The 13,111-nt window shown below is 28.9% G+C and overlaps 1 protein-coding gene across 1 annotated transcript; it reads left to right on the top strand.

Moving 5' to 3' along the window:
- The first annotated feature begins 7,618 nt into the window (after positions 1-7,618).
- LOC148198155 (GDSL-like Lipase/Acylhydrolase superfamily protein) lies at positions 7,619-11,774 on the top strand. The gene is made up of 5 exons (XM_088115285.1): positions 7,619-7,935; positions 9,381-9,569; positions 10,037-10,197; positions 10,587-10,851; positions 11,523-11,774. Exons 1-5 carry the CDS (start codon positions 7,698-7,700, stop codon positions 11,750-11,752), a joined length of 1,083 nt encoding a protein of 360 aa, XP_087971411.1. The 5' UTR covers positions 7,619-7,697; the 3' UTR covers positions 11,753-11,774.
- The last annotated feature ends 1,337 nt before the right edge of the window (positions 11,775-13,111 follow it).

Here is a 13,111-nt window from a genome sequence, read left to right as displayed (position 1 = left end):
TGAGAGGTGTTACGTGTATATATAATAGAATAGACTCGGGCAAGTTGCGTGAAGTAAGAGTCAAAGAAACGGTGACACTCTGCCAGGACTAATTACCTTTTTTTGCATAAAAGAACGGTTTCATTGATATTTCTTGCAGCAGTTTGGGCTTTTTCGCGGGGTTTGGTAGCTTTCAATGCATTCAGATTGGTGAAGTAACTTTCAATAACTCGTTGGCTCCACATTTTGGCATGTCAAAAAAACAATAAATAAAAGGGACCCATCACACTATGCCAGCCTTTTTCCACGTTGGCAACAGATTGCATGCACTACCTCGTGCTTCTCTCTTCCTTGAATTAAGCAGCGTTTCAAAATATGCATAAAATAGAGAGAGAGAGAGAGAGAGGGGGAAGTTTCACTTTCAGGCACCATTTCAAGGCCTAATTAGTTACAATTTATTATCACATTTACTATCTCATTGCCTTGGGAAATGTAAGTGGAGTAAATTTCTGCTGCTTACAGTTAAGACTGTGCGAGTCTCTTTTATTCATGTAGCCAAATGCAGGGATGGCTTTAAAGTTGAACTAGGAAATTTTTCAAATGTAAGGTTTTCCTAGATTTTACTCCACCCCTAAATCATCATTATCTTCTCCTTCACTTACCCTCACGAGAAGTTTCTTTCTAATTTTGAATAAACGTTTCTGATAAAGCTATCTTAATACAAATGTATATAGACATTGCTTTAATCATCCATATGTCAAACTCTTCTATATATATGGTTCAGTCATCATATACATTTTGTCGTCGCCTCCAATACGTGGCGAAAAGATTGTTATCAAAGAGAATGTTAATTAAGTTGCTGGTTGGAAGGCTGATTAAGAAAAGGGTGGAAAGTTTTCTGACGGAAAATATTTACTCCTATCAATTTAAAGCCACGAAATGTATTTAATGATTACTAATTTATAAGTAAAAGCATTTAATAAATGTGTTAAGTTTAACACTTAGTTTAATGTTGCTTATGTAATCATAACAATATGTGGCATATATTCATTTATTACGGCATTAATCCGGGTCTTAAATCACACGTAAGTATTTCAGCTTAAAACTCAAACAAGTGTCGGACTTTCTTTCAGGAAAAGTATTGCAGCCAAAGCTAAAGAATATTATTAGTGAGAAACAAAATTAACACATATAAGTAGAGTACAAGAAATAATAAAAAGTTAAGTGTTACCGATATGAGTTCTTTTGTGTGCGCACGTGAATCTCTTTTAAAATTACAGCTAATATCTTTTTTATTTATAATAGTAATTTTTGTTTCGTCTTAATCAATACTAAATTATGTTTTATTTCAAACGAAGACAATAATTTTTGTCTAAACTACTCAAAACTTCATTAAACTAATAATAGTTAAATATTATATTACATTTAGATCATTATACTTATAGAAAAAGCATAACAATTAATAATTAACTCCTCCACAAATTAAACCTTCAACAATACTTGTAGCATATACTTGAATATATGGGTAAATATTTTATTCACTACAATAGTTATTCACATAATTTGTTTTTAATACAATAAGACAAAATTATAATTTTAATCTAAATTTTTTTATTTCACTGCTTTTATTTAAACAGCATTAATGTTATATGTATTTATTAAAAAATAAAATTAATGTTAATTAAATAAGTTTTAAAGCTTAAGGGAATCTTAGCTCTTTTTTTTAGTTTTTAATTTAAAATTTTTAGTGGTTCATTCAATGTTAACTCAATATTAATCTTAATTTTCATTTTACAAACACAGCACACGTGACAATTATACCAAAAATTGGATAGATGTTAAATCTTATTAGCCTTCCACAAAGTTAAAATAAAATTAACACAACTAAATTTATTATAATAAGATGGGAATTTTTTTCTTATCATACTCGTAATGAAATATGTTTGTTATACTGATTCGACTATTGCCGAACTTGAATAGTGAATATTTTTAAAAGAAAATAAAGAAACATTTTATCTTCCTATTTTCCTTTTTTATGTGTTTATATATGTAAAAGTTATCCAAACTAAACCTTAACCAGTAGCAATTGCAATAACATGTATTACATTATTTTTTAAATTAATTAGAAAATGTAAATAGCTTTGATTCTCTTTTGTTGCATAAAGATAGAAGTCAAAGTAGATTAAAATAAAAAATAAAATATAATATATAGTTAATATTTGGAATAAATTTAAGTTTTGTAGCATAAAAGTTTGTAATTTTCATATATATATACACACCACACACACATTATCGTTTCAGTTTTTCAGTCCCAAATTAAATATGATGTTTGGTTCTTTCTGTAAGAATCCATCTAAATTATTCTTTCTATATTGAGTTTTTTTTTTTTTTTTTGCAAAAATATTAGTTAATTAAACCTGTGATATGTATTGAGAGATTGTGTTTGGGAACAATTACAAGAACATCCATGAATGTTTTTAAATGATTTTTTTATGCGTATAAATTAATATATAGCAGTGCCATCAGCCGAGTTAGACCTATTGTACAATTCATTACTGTTATATATGTGATTTTAATGAGTATTCACGATCATTATCTACTAAAACAATTTTTAGTTTCGATTAATCACTTGACCTTATAAAAAAAAGACTACAAAGAATAATGAAAACATCAAGATGATATAATTTTAATTTCAAATAAATGTTTCTAATATATACTGATATTTGATTTATAACCGATACCTTAATATGAGGCCCAAGAGGAATAATAAATAAGACCAAAATGATATACTTGTCATATAAAATAAACGTTTCTAATAATATGTTCATATTTGATTTGTTTGATCAAAAGCGTAATAACATAGAAAACAAGGAAAACTATAGAAACCTACTTGGATCAATCTAGTGATAGGATACATTGAGTATCATGCAATTGTAAAAACAAAATTATAACAATAATAATATTCCAATCATATGTTTCTAAATAAGTTGGATTTGTGAAGTCTCACGATACATCAAAAATTAATTTAACTCTTCCAAAATTCATACCTTGTTCAACTAAACCTCTATATTTAAACTTGCATGCATATTCTTTTTTATCCTTCTTCCTATCATTGCTTCAACCCTACTGAAAGATATCGTGTTTGTTTTAGATGAAGATGGATTATACTTCAATTATATTATTTATTTTCTTAACATTACATATTATTATTTTTAATAAAAATTTACTTATTTTTATTTGAAAGTAACCTATAGATATGAGTCCATTGAATTGGGAAACACAATCCTCTTACGTGATTTTTTGTTCATGGGACTAAATTCGTGAAAAATAAATAGAAATGAAGATTTGTACGTACTTGACAAATTTGGAATTTAGTTTTCGTGAGTATGTTTTTACGTCATACGAAAATGTTCAAACAAAATATCTATTTCCGTTAATGTGAAAATAATAATAATGATGATAATAAGATGACATTTATAAGATTGGAAAGCTTGTCATCAACGAGGACAGTGACGTGCTTACGTAGGGTGACGAGTATGGGAATTATAACGTGTTGTGCGTTTGGTTTTTTCGTTAAAATATCATTTTTATACTAAAAAAGTATGAAAAAATATACGCGCCTCATAGAAAATTTAAAATGGAAAACGGAAATGGATATAGTTCACCCTTGCACTTAACTTCAATCATCGTCCACTTTTTATGCGTTTTATTTTCCTAAATTTTATTTATCTTGTTTTTTTAACTTATTATTATAAATTTTTATGTTTCACGGAACGTGTAAATTAAATTATGTAATTGATGAAAAATTATAAGATTTTTACACAATTCTTTATGAAAAATTCACAATAATCCCACGGAATATATCTAACTCATCCTCTCACCTATAATTTAATTAGGATGCATTGTTATAAAAATAACACATTTTTCTATAATATTTTCTTTTTCTTCTAAATTATAAACTAGACTTTTAATCAATCAAATCTTCAATGGGATGAAAAATAAATTTTTGTCTGTTTAAAGTCATCTTTATTTAATAGAAAAATTTATATTAGGGTGATATAAATAGATATCGATAATACTTTTTTTTTAAATTACTTACGAAAACGATCATAAATATAAATATATTTATCTTCTCAAACATGTCCATGTTTTTGTATTTATTTTCGATTTAAATTACTAAAACATTGAGTAAACTAAAATATTTATCTTTAGTAGCATTTTTCTTCTTAGTCTCGTTTTCATTTCAGAAATCTTTATTTCTTTATTTTTTTACTATATAGTCTTTCATTGTCGTACGCAACTTTTTCACATGTTTATTAAACAAAGTCCACTTACATTTATTTAATATTTTTCTTTTCCTCACAACTTTACTACACACATTCTTTATATGTTAATGAATTTCGTTTAAAAATCACAAACCTTGATTTATTGAATCAAATTATAAAAATAAATTTAATCCTTTTTACTGCTTAATTTTTTGCTCATAAAAAATATATACTCTCGATTTCAAGTCATATAAACCATTAACTCATTGGTAACATAAAAAAAAATATTTTGTTTCTTTAATTTTAGTTTTAATTAGAAGAGCTAAGATATACCGTTAAAACATGCATTGCGAACCTTGGAATCACTGCGTGCAAAATGATTGGACAGATAATCACTTTCGGGTGTTCTAGCCTTAAATAATAAATTATTAAATTAAATGTTGTAAGAAAATCTGTGGTTATAAGTAGTTGACTATTTTAGATGATTAATCAATAATTAACTAGAAGTCAATTACATAGGAACTATGATAGAATGTGAAAAACAAGATAACTTTTATTTAAAAAATGAGAATAATCACACTAAAGCATAAACTGAGAATCTTGTGGTAATTGCATGCATAACGATTGGACAGATAATCACTTCCATGCGTTATAGTCTTACATAATAAAATAGGCTTATTTTTTGAGTCCCTCGAAACTTTTAAATTGATTCCTTGTTAAGTTTGTTTGGTTTATTGACTATTGAAAATTTAAAAAATTTTCTTCTGCAGTTACGATTTTATGTTAAATATGTAACGTGGAATTTATCTTTGACTGTGACTCTCTTTAAATGCCTCTAAAACCCTTCAGCATCATCCATCATTTGGGCATATATTGCTCACGGTGTTCTCAGCTTCTCCTACCTTCAAGATGTTTTCAAGACCTTCCAAACAAACTGTCACAATCCTAGGATTAGGACATACGACAACATTAATACATCCTTGACTTACACGGAACCTGTCAACCGTGGAAAAAGATTCATAACCTTGTCATACCAATAAATCTCAAAGGAACATTCCATAATCTAAACAAATAAATAGGAGGAGGATGTATAGGTATGGGACAAGACATTCATCTTTTATGATTTGAGGGTCGAGTTTGGTCTTTCTCAAAGGACTAATCCTTTGTGGTGGGAAACGTTGGAGGACAGATACCTCTCCTATTTTCTGTAACATTTAATTCAATTAAAATATTTCTCTTCTTGTTTATTAGTTTGCTTCCTGTTACTATTAGGATTAACATAAAATAGTCAGTGACATATTGTGATCTGTATGTACTACTAAAATAGTTATGGTTGGTCACTATTTAAAGCTTCTATGAAGATTTTTGTTACAAGTCAGTTTTGCTTATCCTCCTCTGTATAAAGTATAAGCATGCTATTCCAATCAAATTGTCAGCAAAGATCATTTCCTCAAATTCATGCATCTTGTGTGATAGTATCAGAGCATGTTGCTCTGCTTCAGCATTGTAATCTTTGACCTCTTCCTTAACTTCATCTCAGTTATTTTCTGCTCATCCTTTCAGCTATGGCAAATCTAAATCACTCTAGCCTAGTAAGTATCCTGGACAAAACCCAAGGACGGTCCTCTTTCCTCCACCGATGAATATTGGTAACTATCATTCATGGGACGGACTGTGCAATGAAAAGAGCTTTTGTAGGATGGAGTGTTGTAAAGATGCTGACAATATAATAAAAATAAAAAAGAATGATGATATTTTAACAATAAATTTTAATAACTTTTTTACAATGGGACACGTGACATTGCTTGGTTTGTTTGAATTTGTTTTTAAAAAAATATTTGAAAACAACCAATCATAAACCGCTACCCGTTGTCAAAAAGTTGTTAAAAAAGAGTTAAAGAAACATTTTCCAAAAAAAATAATAGTAAATGAGAAACTTGTACATTCTTTTGACACAAAATAATCATAAAAAGATAAATTTTTGTATTATTTGAAGAAATAAGAGAATGAAAGGTAAGTAATTATACAAAATGAATATAAAAATTTAAGGGTGTCAAATAATTTTTAATGTAAAAAAATAGAAACTATCACCTTAATTTCCGACCATAAATTTATTATTTTAAAGACTTATTTACAGTATTACACAAGTCCTTCAAAAATAATAAAATTTTCTTCGAAAATTTCGGATATTAACATAAAACTATAGGAGAAGTTAGAAATTAAACTCAATATAATATAAAAAAGAAAAATAAGAAAATGAGAGAAAATGATGTATTTTGGAAAAAACACTGCACTTTATTTATAAAGTTTGAAGAAACTTTCATTATATTATGTTTTACTTTCTATAATTTTGTGAGTTATTGAATAGAAAAAGAACACAGAGAAGATGATAAAAAATATTGTTTAGATTCAAGAAAATAGCATAAAAATAAGATTTTTTTTATGTAATGAAAAAAGATATTAATTATGTGGTATAATTAATTTTTATAAAAATAATTAATTAAATTTAAATAAAATAAATATGAATAAAAAATTGAAAATGATTGGTAGTGAAATAAAAATAATATTACAAATTTGTTTAATTTTTTAAATTGAGTATATATATATAAGCAGTTTCAATTTTTTCTCTTATACGAATTTAAGAATGTATAAGTGTAATAAAAAAAATCACAATTAAAATAGATATTTACATATTAAATTCAAACATATAAAATAAAATAAAATGTACCAACGAAATTACTACTTCACAACACAGTGAAATAAATTACAGGCATACTAAATATTTCCCGTTAATAAGTTTGTGAGATTATTTTTGTTAAAAATATAATTTTAAGAATGAACTTGACAATAAATTATAAATTATTTTGTTATGAAGGTACTAAATATGAATGTACGCAAAACTTCAAATAGGTGATGAAAAAATAATTTGCTAATAAGAATTAGGTTGATTGAGTTGAAATTAGAAATAAATGACAAGAAAACCCATGTACCTTACAGGACTGATTTAATAGAAGAGATAAACAAAATAGATTAAATTGAAAAATACAAAGAATAAATATGTGTAAACAGTTTACTGTATTATCCCGTCATGATGTGATTCATGGCCATGGTAGAACAAACTACGGATAATAACATGAAGAGCACCCTCTCATAAATCATTATATAGTCCTCTTTTTATTTAATTATAATTTATAAATTAATCATAAAATGTTAAATATATCTTAAAATCATCTTATCCGTCTATTTTTTTTCTTCTGTTGATGTGTTTTTTTTTCCCTCGCATAAAGTGAATAGTGTATCTTAATTTTGGCTCTCCTTTTAACCGTACACAGTAAATTAGTGTCATCATAGAAGCAAGAAGCAAGTAGTGTTAGTATAATAATACAAGAGTAGAAGTAGAACTGTAGAAGAAGTGGTCACCGACACCACACAACACAGCTCAGTGACAGTAGCATGGGTTGTGGCGGTGCATTCTCGCATCTCATTCTCACTGCAATCGCACTAGCAATAGCGATTCCATTGGCTGCCTGCGATACGCCTCCTGTGGTGTTTGTCTTCGGCGATTCCAACTCAGACACGGGTGGACTCGCTTCCGGACTCGGTTTCATTATCAATCTTCCCAATGGCCGCACTTTCTTCCGAAGATCCACAGGTCGCTTGTCTGATGGACGCCTGGTCATCGACCTTCTCTGTCAGTCAACTTTCCCCTTTCCTTCTTCGCATTTTAATTTTCATTTTCTTTACCAACTTCCATGGTTAAAGATATTATTCATATTTCAATCACCAAATGTCTCAGATTCAATGATTAATAATCCCAATTACTGGTGTATTATACTCCAAAAGAGGTGTAGATCGCAATGAACAATCATAAAACCATCCTCCTTCTGTTCATTGTTCAGTGTAATTAATGTAAGGATAGTGGAAATGGAGCCGTATCCAGCCAGCTAAGGGGTTTGCTGAATGTGATGTCAATACGGCGTCGTTTATTTGACAGTCTGTATGTTTTTTTATAATTGGGCCTGGATTTTGGATTCCAGCAGTCCAATACGCACCATAAAGGGCCCAACTGTCTGCACACTTTAAATTTCTTGAATCATCCTTCTCCATTCTCAAATAGGTATTCATTCGTTACATTCCCTAATGAAGGAGATCTTAGGAGATAGAAGATCGTTAAAGAGATTTAAAGGGTGTGAGAAGAAATATTCTTCTATCACCCTGGATTCATTTTAATCTGAAACTGATAATGTAAAACCCATGTGTACCTTCACCATGAGAAGATCCCCAGTCCCTACTTTCTTTCTTATGCCATTTCTTTTTTCAATTTCGAAATGTTACTTTTACCTGATTCGTCTTTTTAATACTGATAAACAGGCTCGGTATTTGGATTTTTTTTACTTAAATTTCAAATATCAAAGTGTGGCATTTCACTGAATAAATTAGAGATAACAGTCGTTATACTAATTTCAAAGGTACGGGTCGTTATATATACATTCTCTAATTTGCATTCTCACTCTTTAAAATCTTTGCATCGAACAAAATGAGAAAGGGAAATAAAGAAAGAAGAAGAATGACTACAATTTAGTGATGGTTCTCGTTGATGACCATCGAAGTAAGGCATTTTCAAATCTACAACCTTGATCTTTGGTGATTCATAGAATTTTTTTTATCGATATTACAAGTACTTTAATGTATTTTTGAATAATTATATTTAATTTTCAACACTTTTTGTCGTTTTGTTTTAATCAATATAGTAAGATAAACTGAAAGGATAGGGAAGATACATATTTTGTCCACAATTTGTACGAAAGAAGTATTTTTAACGAGTAATAAGAATGCATATTCAGCTAAAAAAAATTATACTATTTAGCAACAAAAAATATCTTTCTATATTTTAAAAATAGTTATTATAAAATTTTATAAATTTCACTTTGCAATTTTAAACATTAGTGCAAAATCTATTTATTCTACTAGAACACGTGTTATGTATTCTTTTGACAAATTATGTAATTTTTACTGCCAGTGGCAATTGAAAAATGGTCCTGACAAATGAAAGCTGAGGGTTTAGGAATTAGGATGCTAGTTTCATGTATCGAAATATTCTTCAGTCTGAAAATACATTCCTTCCAACATTTGCAGGCCAAAGTTTGAATGCAAGTTTGTTGGTACCATACTTGGACGCCTTGTCCGGAACCTCATTCACAAATGGAGCAAACTTTGCTGTGGTGGGGTCCTCTACTCTCCCTAAGTATGTTCCTTTCTCCTTAAATATACAGCTCATGCAATTCCGGCGTTTCAAAGCTCGTTCTCTTGAACTTGTTACGGCAGGTAGATTTCCTTTGCGCTATCTTATATCTCCTTGACTTAAAAAATTGAAAATTAAATTTTCTGAACTGTCTTTTGTGGCCTTTGTTTTAAGTATTTGACTGCTATATTTGTTTTCCTCTGAATATCATGCATGCTAAACAGTCAACGCTAGTGAAGCTTTAAGCTGTCATTTTTCTCAGTACTCTGATTCTTTTCTGAGTTCTAACCCCTATTAATGTACCAAAATTAGTCTTGTTCAAAGAATGGAGTCTGATTCAATGGAGTTCAGATTTTTCCTGTGCTATGATGCTTTCGCTGTTCAGATTTTAACACTACTTTTGTTAGGCTGCCTGCATATTTTTTAAATGAATTGGCTTTCGCTCTTAAAAAGAAGTAGTACTCAATTATTGGGGCAAAATATATTCAATATACATTTGAGTTTGAGTTTGTATTTAAGAATGAACTGATTGGACTGCAAACTTACACAGGTGCAAGAAATTTCATCAGTGACGAAGGCTTCCGCAATGCACTCTACTTGATTGATATTGGGCAAAACGACCTTGCTGATTCATTTGCCAAAAATCTGTCATACGCACAAGTGATTAAGAAGATCCCATCATTTATAACTGAGATCGAGAATGCTGTTAAGGTAGTTCAATGTTCTTCATAATTGTTTAGTAAACTTATTATCTATGCAGCTGACTAATTTTCCTTGTTCAGTACTGGTGATTTAGGTTGGTAGAAGGGGATGAGTGTAATCACAAAATTAATACTAATGTTCTAGCCTATCCTTTACGACTAGATAATATATCCCTTTCCTTCTATTTCTTTTCCTTTTTATTGAGTGCTTTCTCTGTTTCTCAGTAGGTTATAGGTAAGAGGGCAAAGAATTTTGTTCGTAACTGCTAAATTTCCTTTTATTGAAATAAGCTGCAGCAATGATCTTGGCTGGGAGGTGTACGTTAATTTTATTACTATTTCTTCGTTGATTTTTTATATCTCCTTCTAAGAATGTGATGTTTTCCTATCTGTATCCAGAATTTACATAACGAAGGGGCCAGGAAGTTTTGGGTTCACAATACTGGGCCATTGGGCTGTCTTCCTAAAATACTTGCACTGGCTCAGAAGAAGGATCTAGATTCATTGGGATGTCTTTCTAGTTATAACTCGGCAGCACGATTGTTTAATGAAGCGCTGCTTCATTTGAGTCAGAAACTAAGATCTGAACTGAAGGATTCTACTTTAGTCTATGTTGATATTTATGGCATTAAGCATGACCTCATTACAAATGCCGCAAAATATGGTAATCCAAGCAAGCACTTTCTTCTCGTTTAAGTATCGATAATTATTTGACTATCTATTTTGTTACTAATCTGAATCAAGTTTTCCTTCGTTTCACTCCATTCACTCTTTTGTTACTAAACCGAATCAAGTTTTCCAGGATTTCGCTCCATATGTTATGATGACATATAAATGGCACAAATAACTACATATATTTGGATAGAGGAACACCAACAACATATTATTTTACGAGTCCATGTTCTTTCCTGTATTTTGTTTTGTTTTTTTTTTTTGCTCTCCTTTGCTGAACCTTCCAAATACATTGATGTATAGTGATTTTAATGTTTTAAAAAATTTTTTTTTTAATATACCAACATCAATGCTTTTTGAAGACTCAACAAAGAGAAAATAGAGAATTCAAATTCTTATTTTACACACTCCTTTGAAGACACTCTTTCCCATTTGATGAAACTTTGTTTAATGCCACGAATTTTTGTTGGTTACATTTTTTTATTTTGCAAATTTCACTAATAATTTTGTAATTTCTAATAAATTTTAATAAATACTATAGAATATGTTTAAAAGATGCACTGCTAGCACTCCTTAGTTGGCTTAACATGGTAGTGGTTCAAATATTGCATTAATTATTATCATAATCAATTTGATGGTGTTTGTAAATGCCTAATTGGTTAGGTTTCTCAAATCCGTTGATGGTATGTTGCGGCTTTGGAGGGCCTCCTTACAACTTTGACGTAAGGGTAACATGTGGTCAACCTGGTTATCAGGTTTGTGACGAAGGGGCTCGATATGTAAGCTGGGATGGAATTCATCATACTGAAGCTGCAAACACGTGGATAGCTTCTAAGATACTTTCCATGGCTTATTCCACACCACGAACACCTTTTGATTTCTTTCGCCACTGATTATGCACTGAGTGTGCAAAGCAATCAATAAAAGGTTAGTTCATTGGTTGTTGGTTACCAAATCTATGTAGTTTCCAAGAACAGAGTCTGTCATGAAGCAATGCACGTTCTGAAGCTCTATGAAGTTGGAGTAACCAGACTATGATATCATAATTTGGTTTTTATTTGACAATATGGATGTATGTTTACTATGTAAAACAATTGATGACTCACATGAATGCATTTTTGGCCTGTATTAGAGATGGGACATGTAATTGAATCAGTGAAGACTACCAGCCTAAAAAATCGTTGTCAAAATAACTAAATTTATATTCCTAACGTTATACTATTTTAAACTGTTATGAAAACGGATACTGTAGAAGTTTTCTGATAAAGGAACTCAAAATAGAATGAAAAAAGAAGTAGAGAGAAAGAGTTTTCTGAAAATAAGAGATATTTCTGATATGGTATCTGAAACCATTTACAAGTCTCGTACTGAATAGTTACCACTCAGAGTTAAATAGCATAGAATTAATTTCCAAGAATCATAAAGTTTCAAGCTCCAAATAACACAATTAATACAATGATGCAAAATTAAGGCATATAATAATTTTACTTACTGTAGCCCATTAAATAAAATGTTTTCTTTGATCAAATTAATGATAAGTGATAAAATAATGTGTACTTGCAAGTCTTAAATGAGTTTTATTCATTTTAAACGTATTTCAGATTAAATCAAAAATAGAACGTAGAACATTTTTAAAAATACTCGAACAAATTAATTTTCCTCATCAATGTTCTACTGTCTTTTAATGGTTTTTTATAACCAAATTGATTGGGTTTTTTAACTCAGAATTGAGTGGGTTTCGGAGACCATAGATTGGTTGGACTTTCTGGGTTTTACAACGATGTTTTTGGGAGTGTTTCATCTTACACCTCCAAGATCTATTTTGCATCTCTATAAATTTCACTTTTAACTTTCTGACATCTCATCATTATTTCACACCTTTAACTTTATAAATTTTTTTTTTAATTTTAATAAATATATTTTTATTTTATTTTCTTTTTCTTGTTAAAAAACTCTACACCACCTTAATAATAATTAAATTTAAAATTCTAATATTATTTAATATAATTTTATATTTTAATAATTATTAAAATATAATTTATATTATAATAATAGTTATATTAAAAATATAAAAATAAAATAATTAAAATAAAAATAATAACAAAAAAATAGAATTATATTAAATAAAATATTTCATATATTCAAATATATTAAATTATATTAAAATATTAAATTAAATTAAATAATTATTAAAATTTAAATAATAAATAAAATTTTAAAACAATTATTTATCAAATAACAAATAAAATTAT

The sequence above is a fragment of the Vigna umbellata genome, chromosome 5 (genome assembly GCF_029865625.1).
Source record: "Vigna umbellata cultivar VRB3 chromosome 5, Vumbellata_1.0, whole genome shotgun sequence".
Classification (NCBI taxonomy): domain Eukaryota; kingdom Viridiplantae; phylum Streptophyta; class Magnoliopsida; order Fabales; family Fabaceae; genus Vigna; species Vigna umbellata.
This window is presented reverse-complemented; position numbering and strand designations above follow the sequence as displayed.

Excerpts from the sequence above, each read along its gene's own strand:
- LOC148198155 (XM_088115285.1), top strand. The coding sequence starts at position 7,698 with ATGGGTTGTGGCGGTGCATTCTCGCATCTCATTCTCACTGCAATCGCA. Across the intron at positions 9,570-10,036 it reads TCTTGAACTTGTTACGGCAG|GTGCAAGAAATTTCATCAGT; the intron begins GTAGATTTCCTT and ends AAACTTACACAG. Across the intron at positions 10,198-10,586 it reads AGATCGAGAATGCTGTTAAG|AATTTACATAACGAAGGGGC; the intron begins GTAGTTCAATGT and ends ATCTGTATCCAG.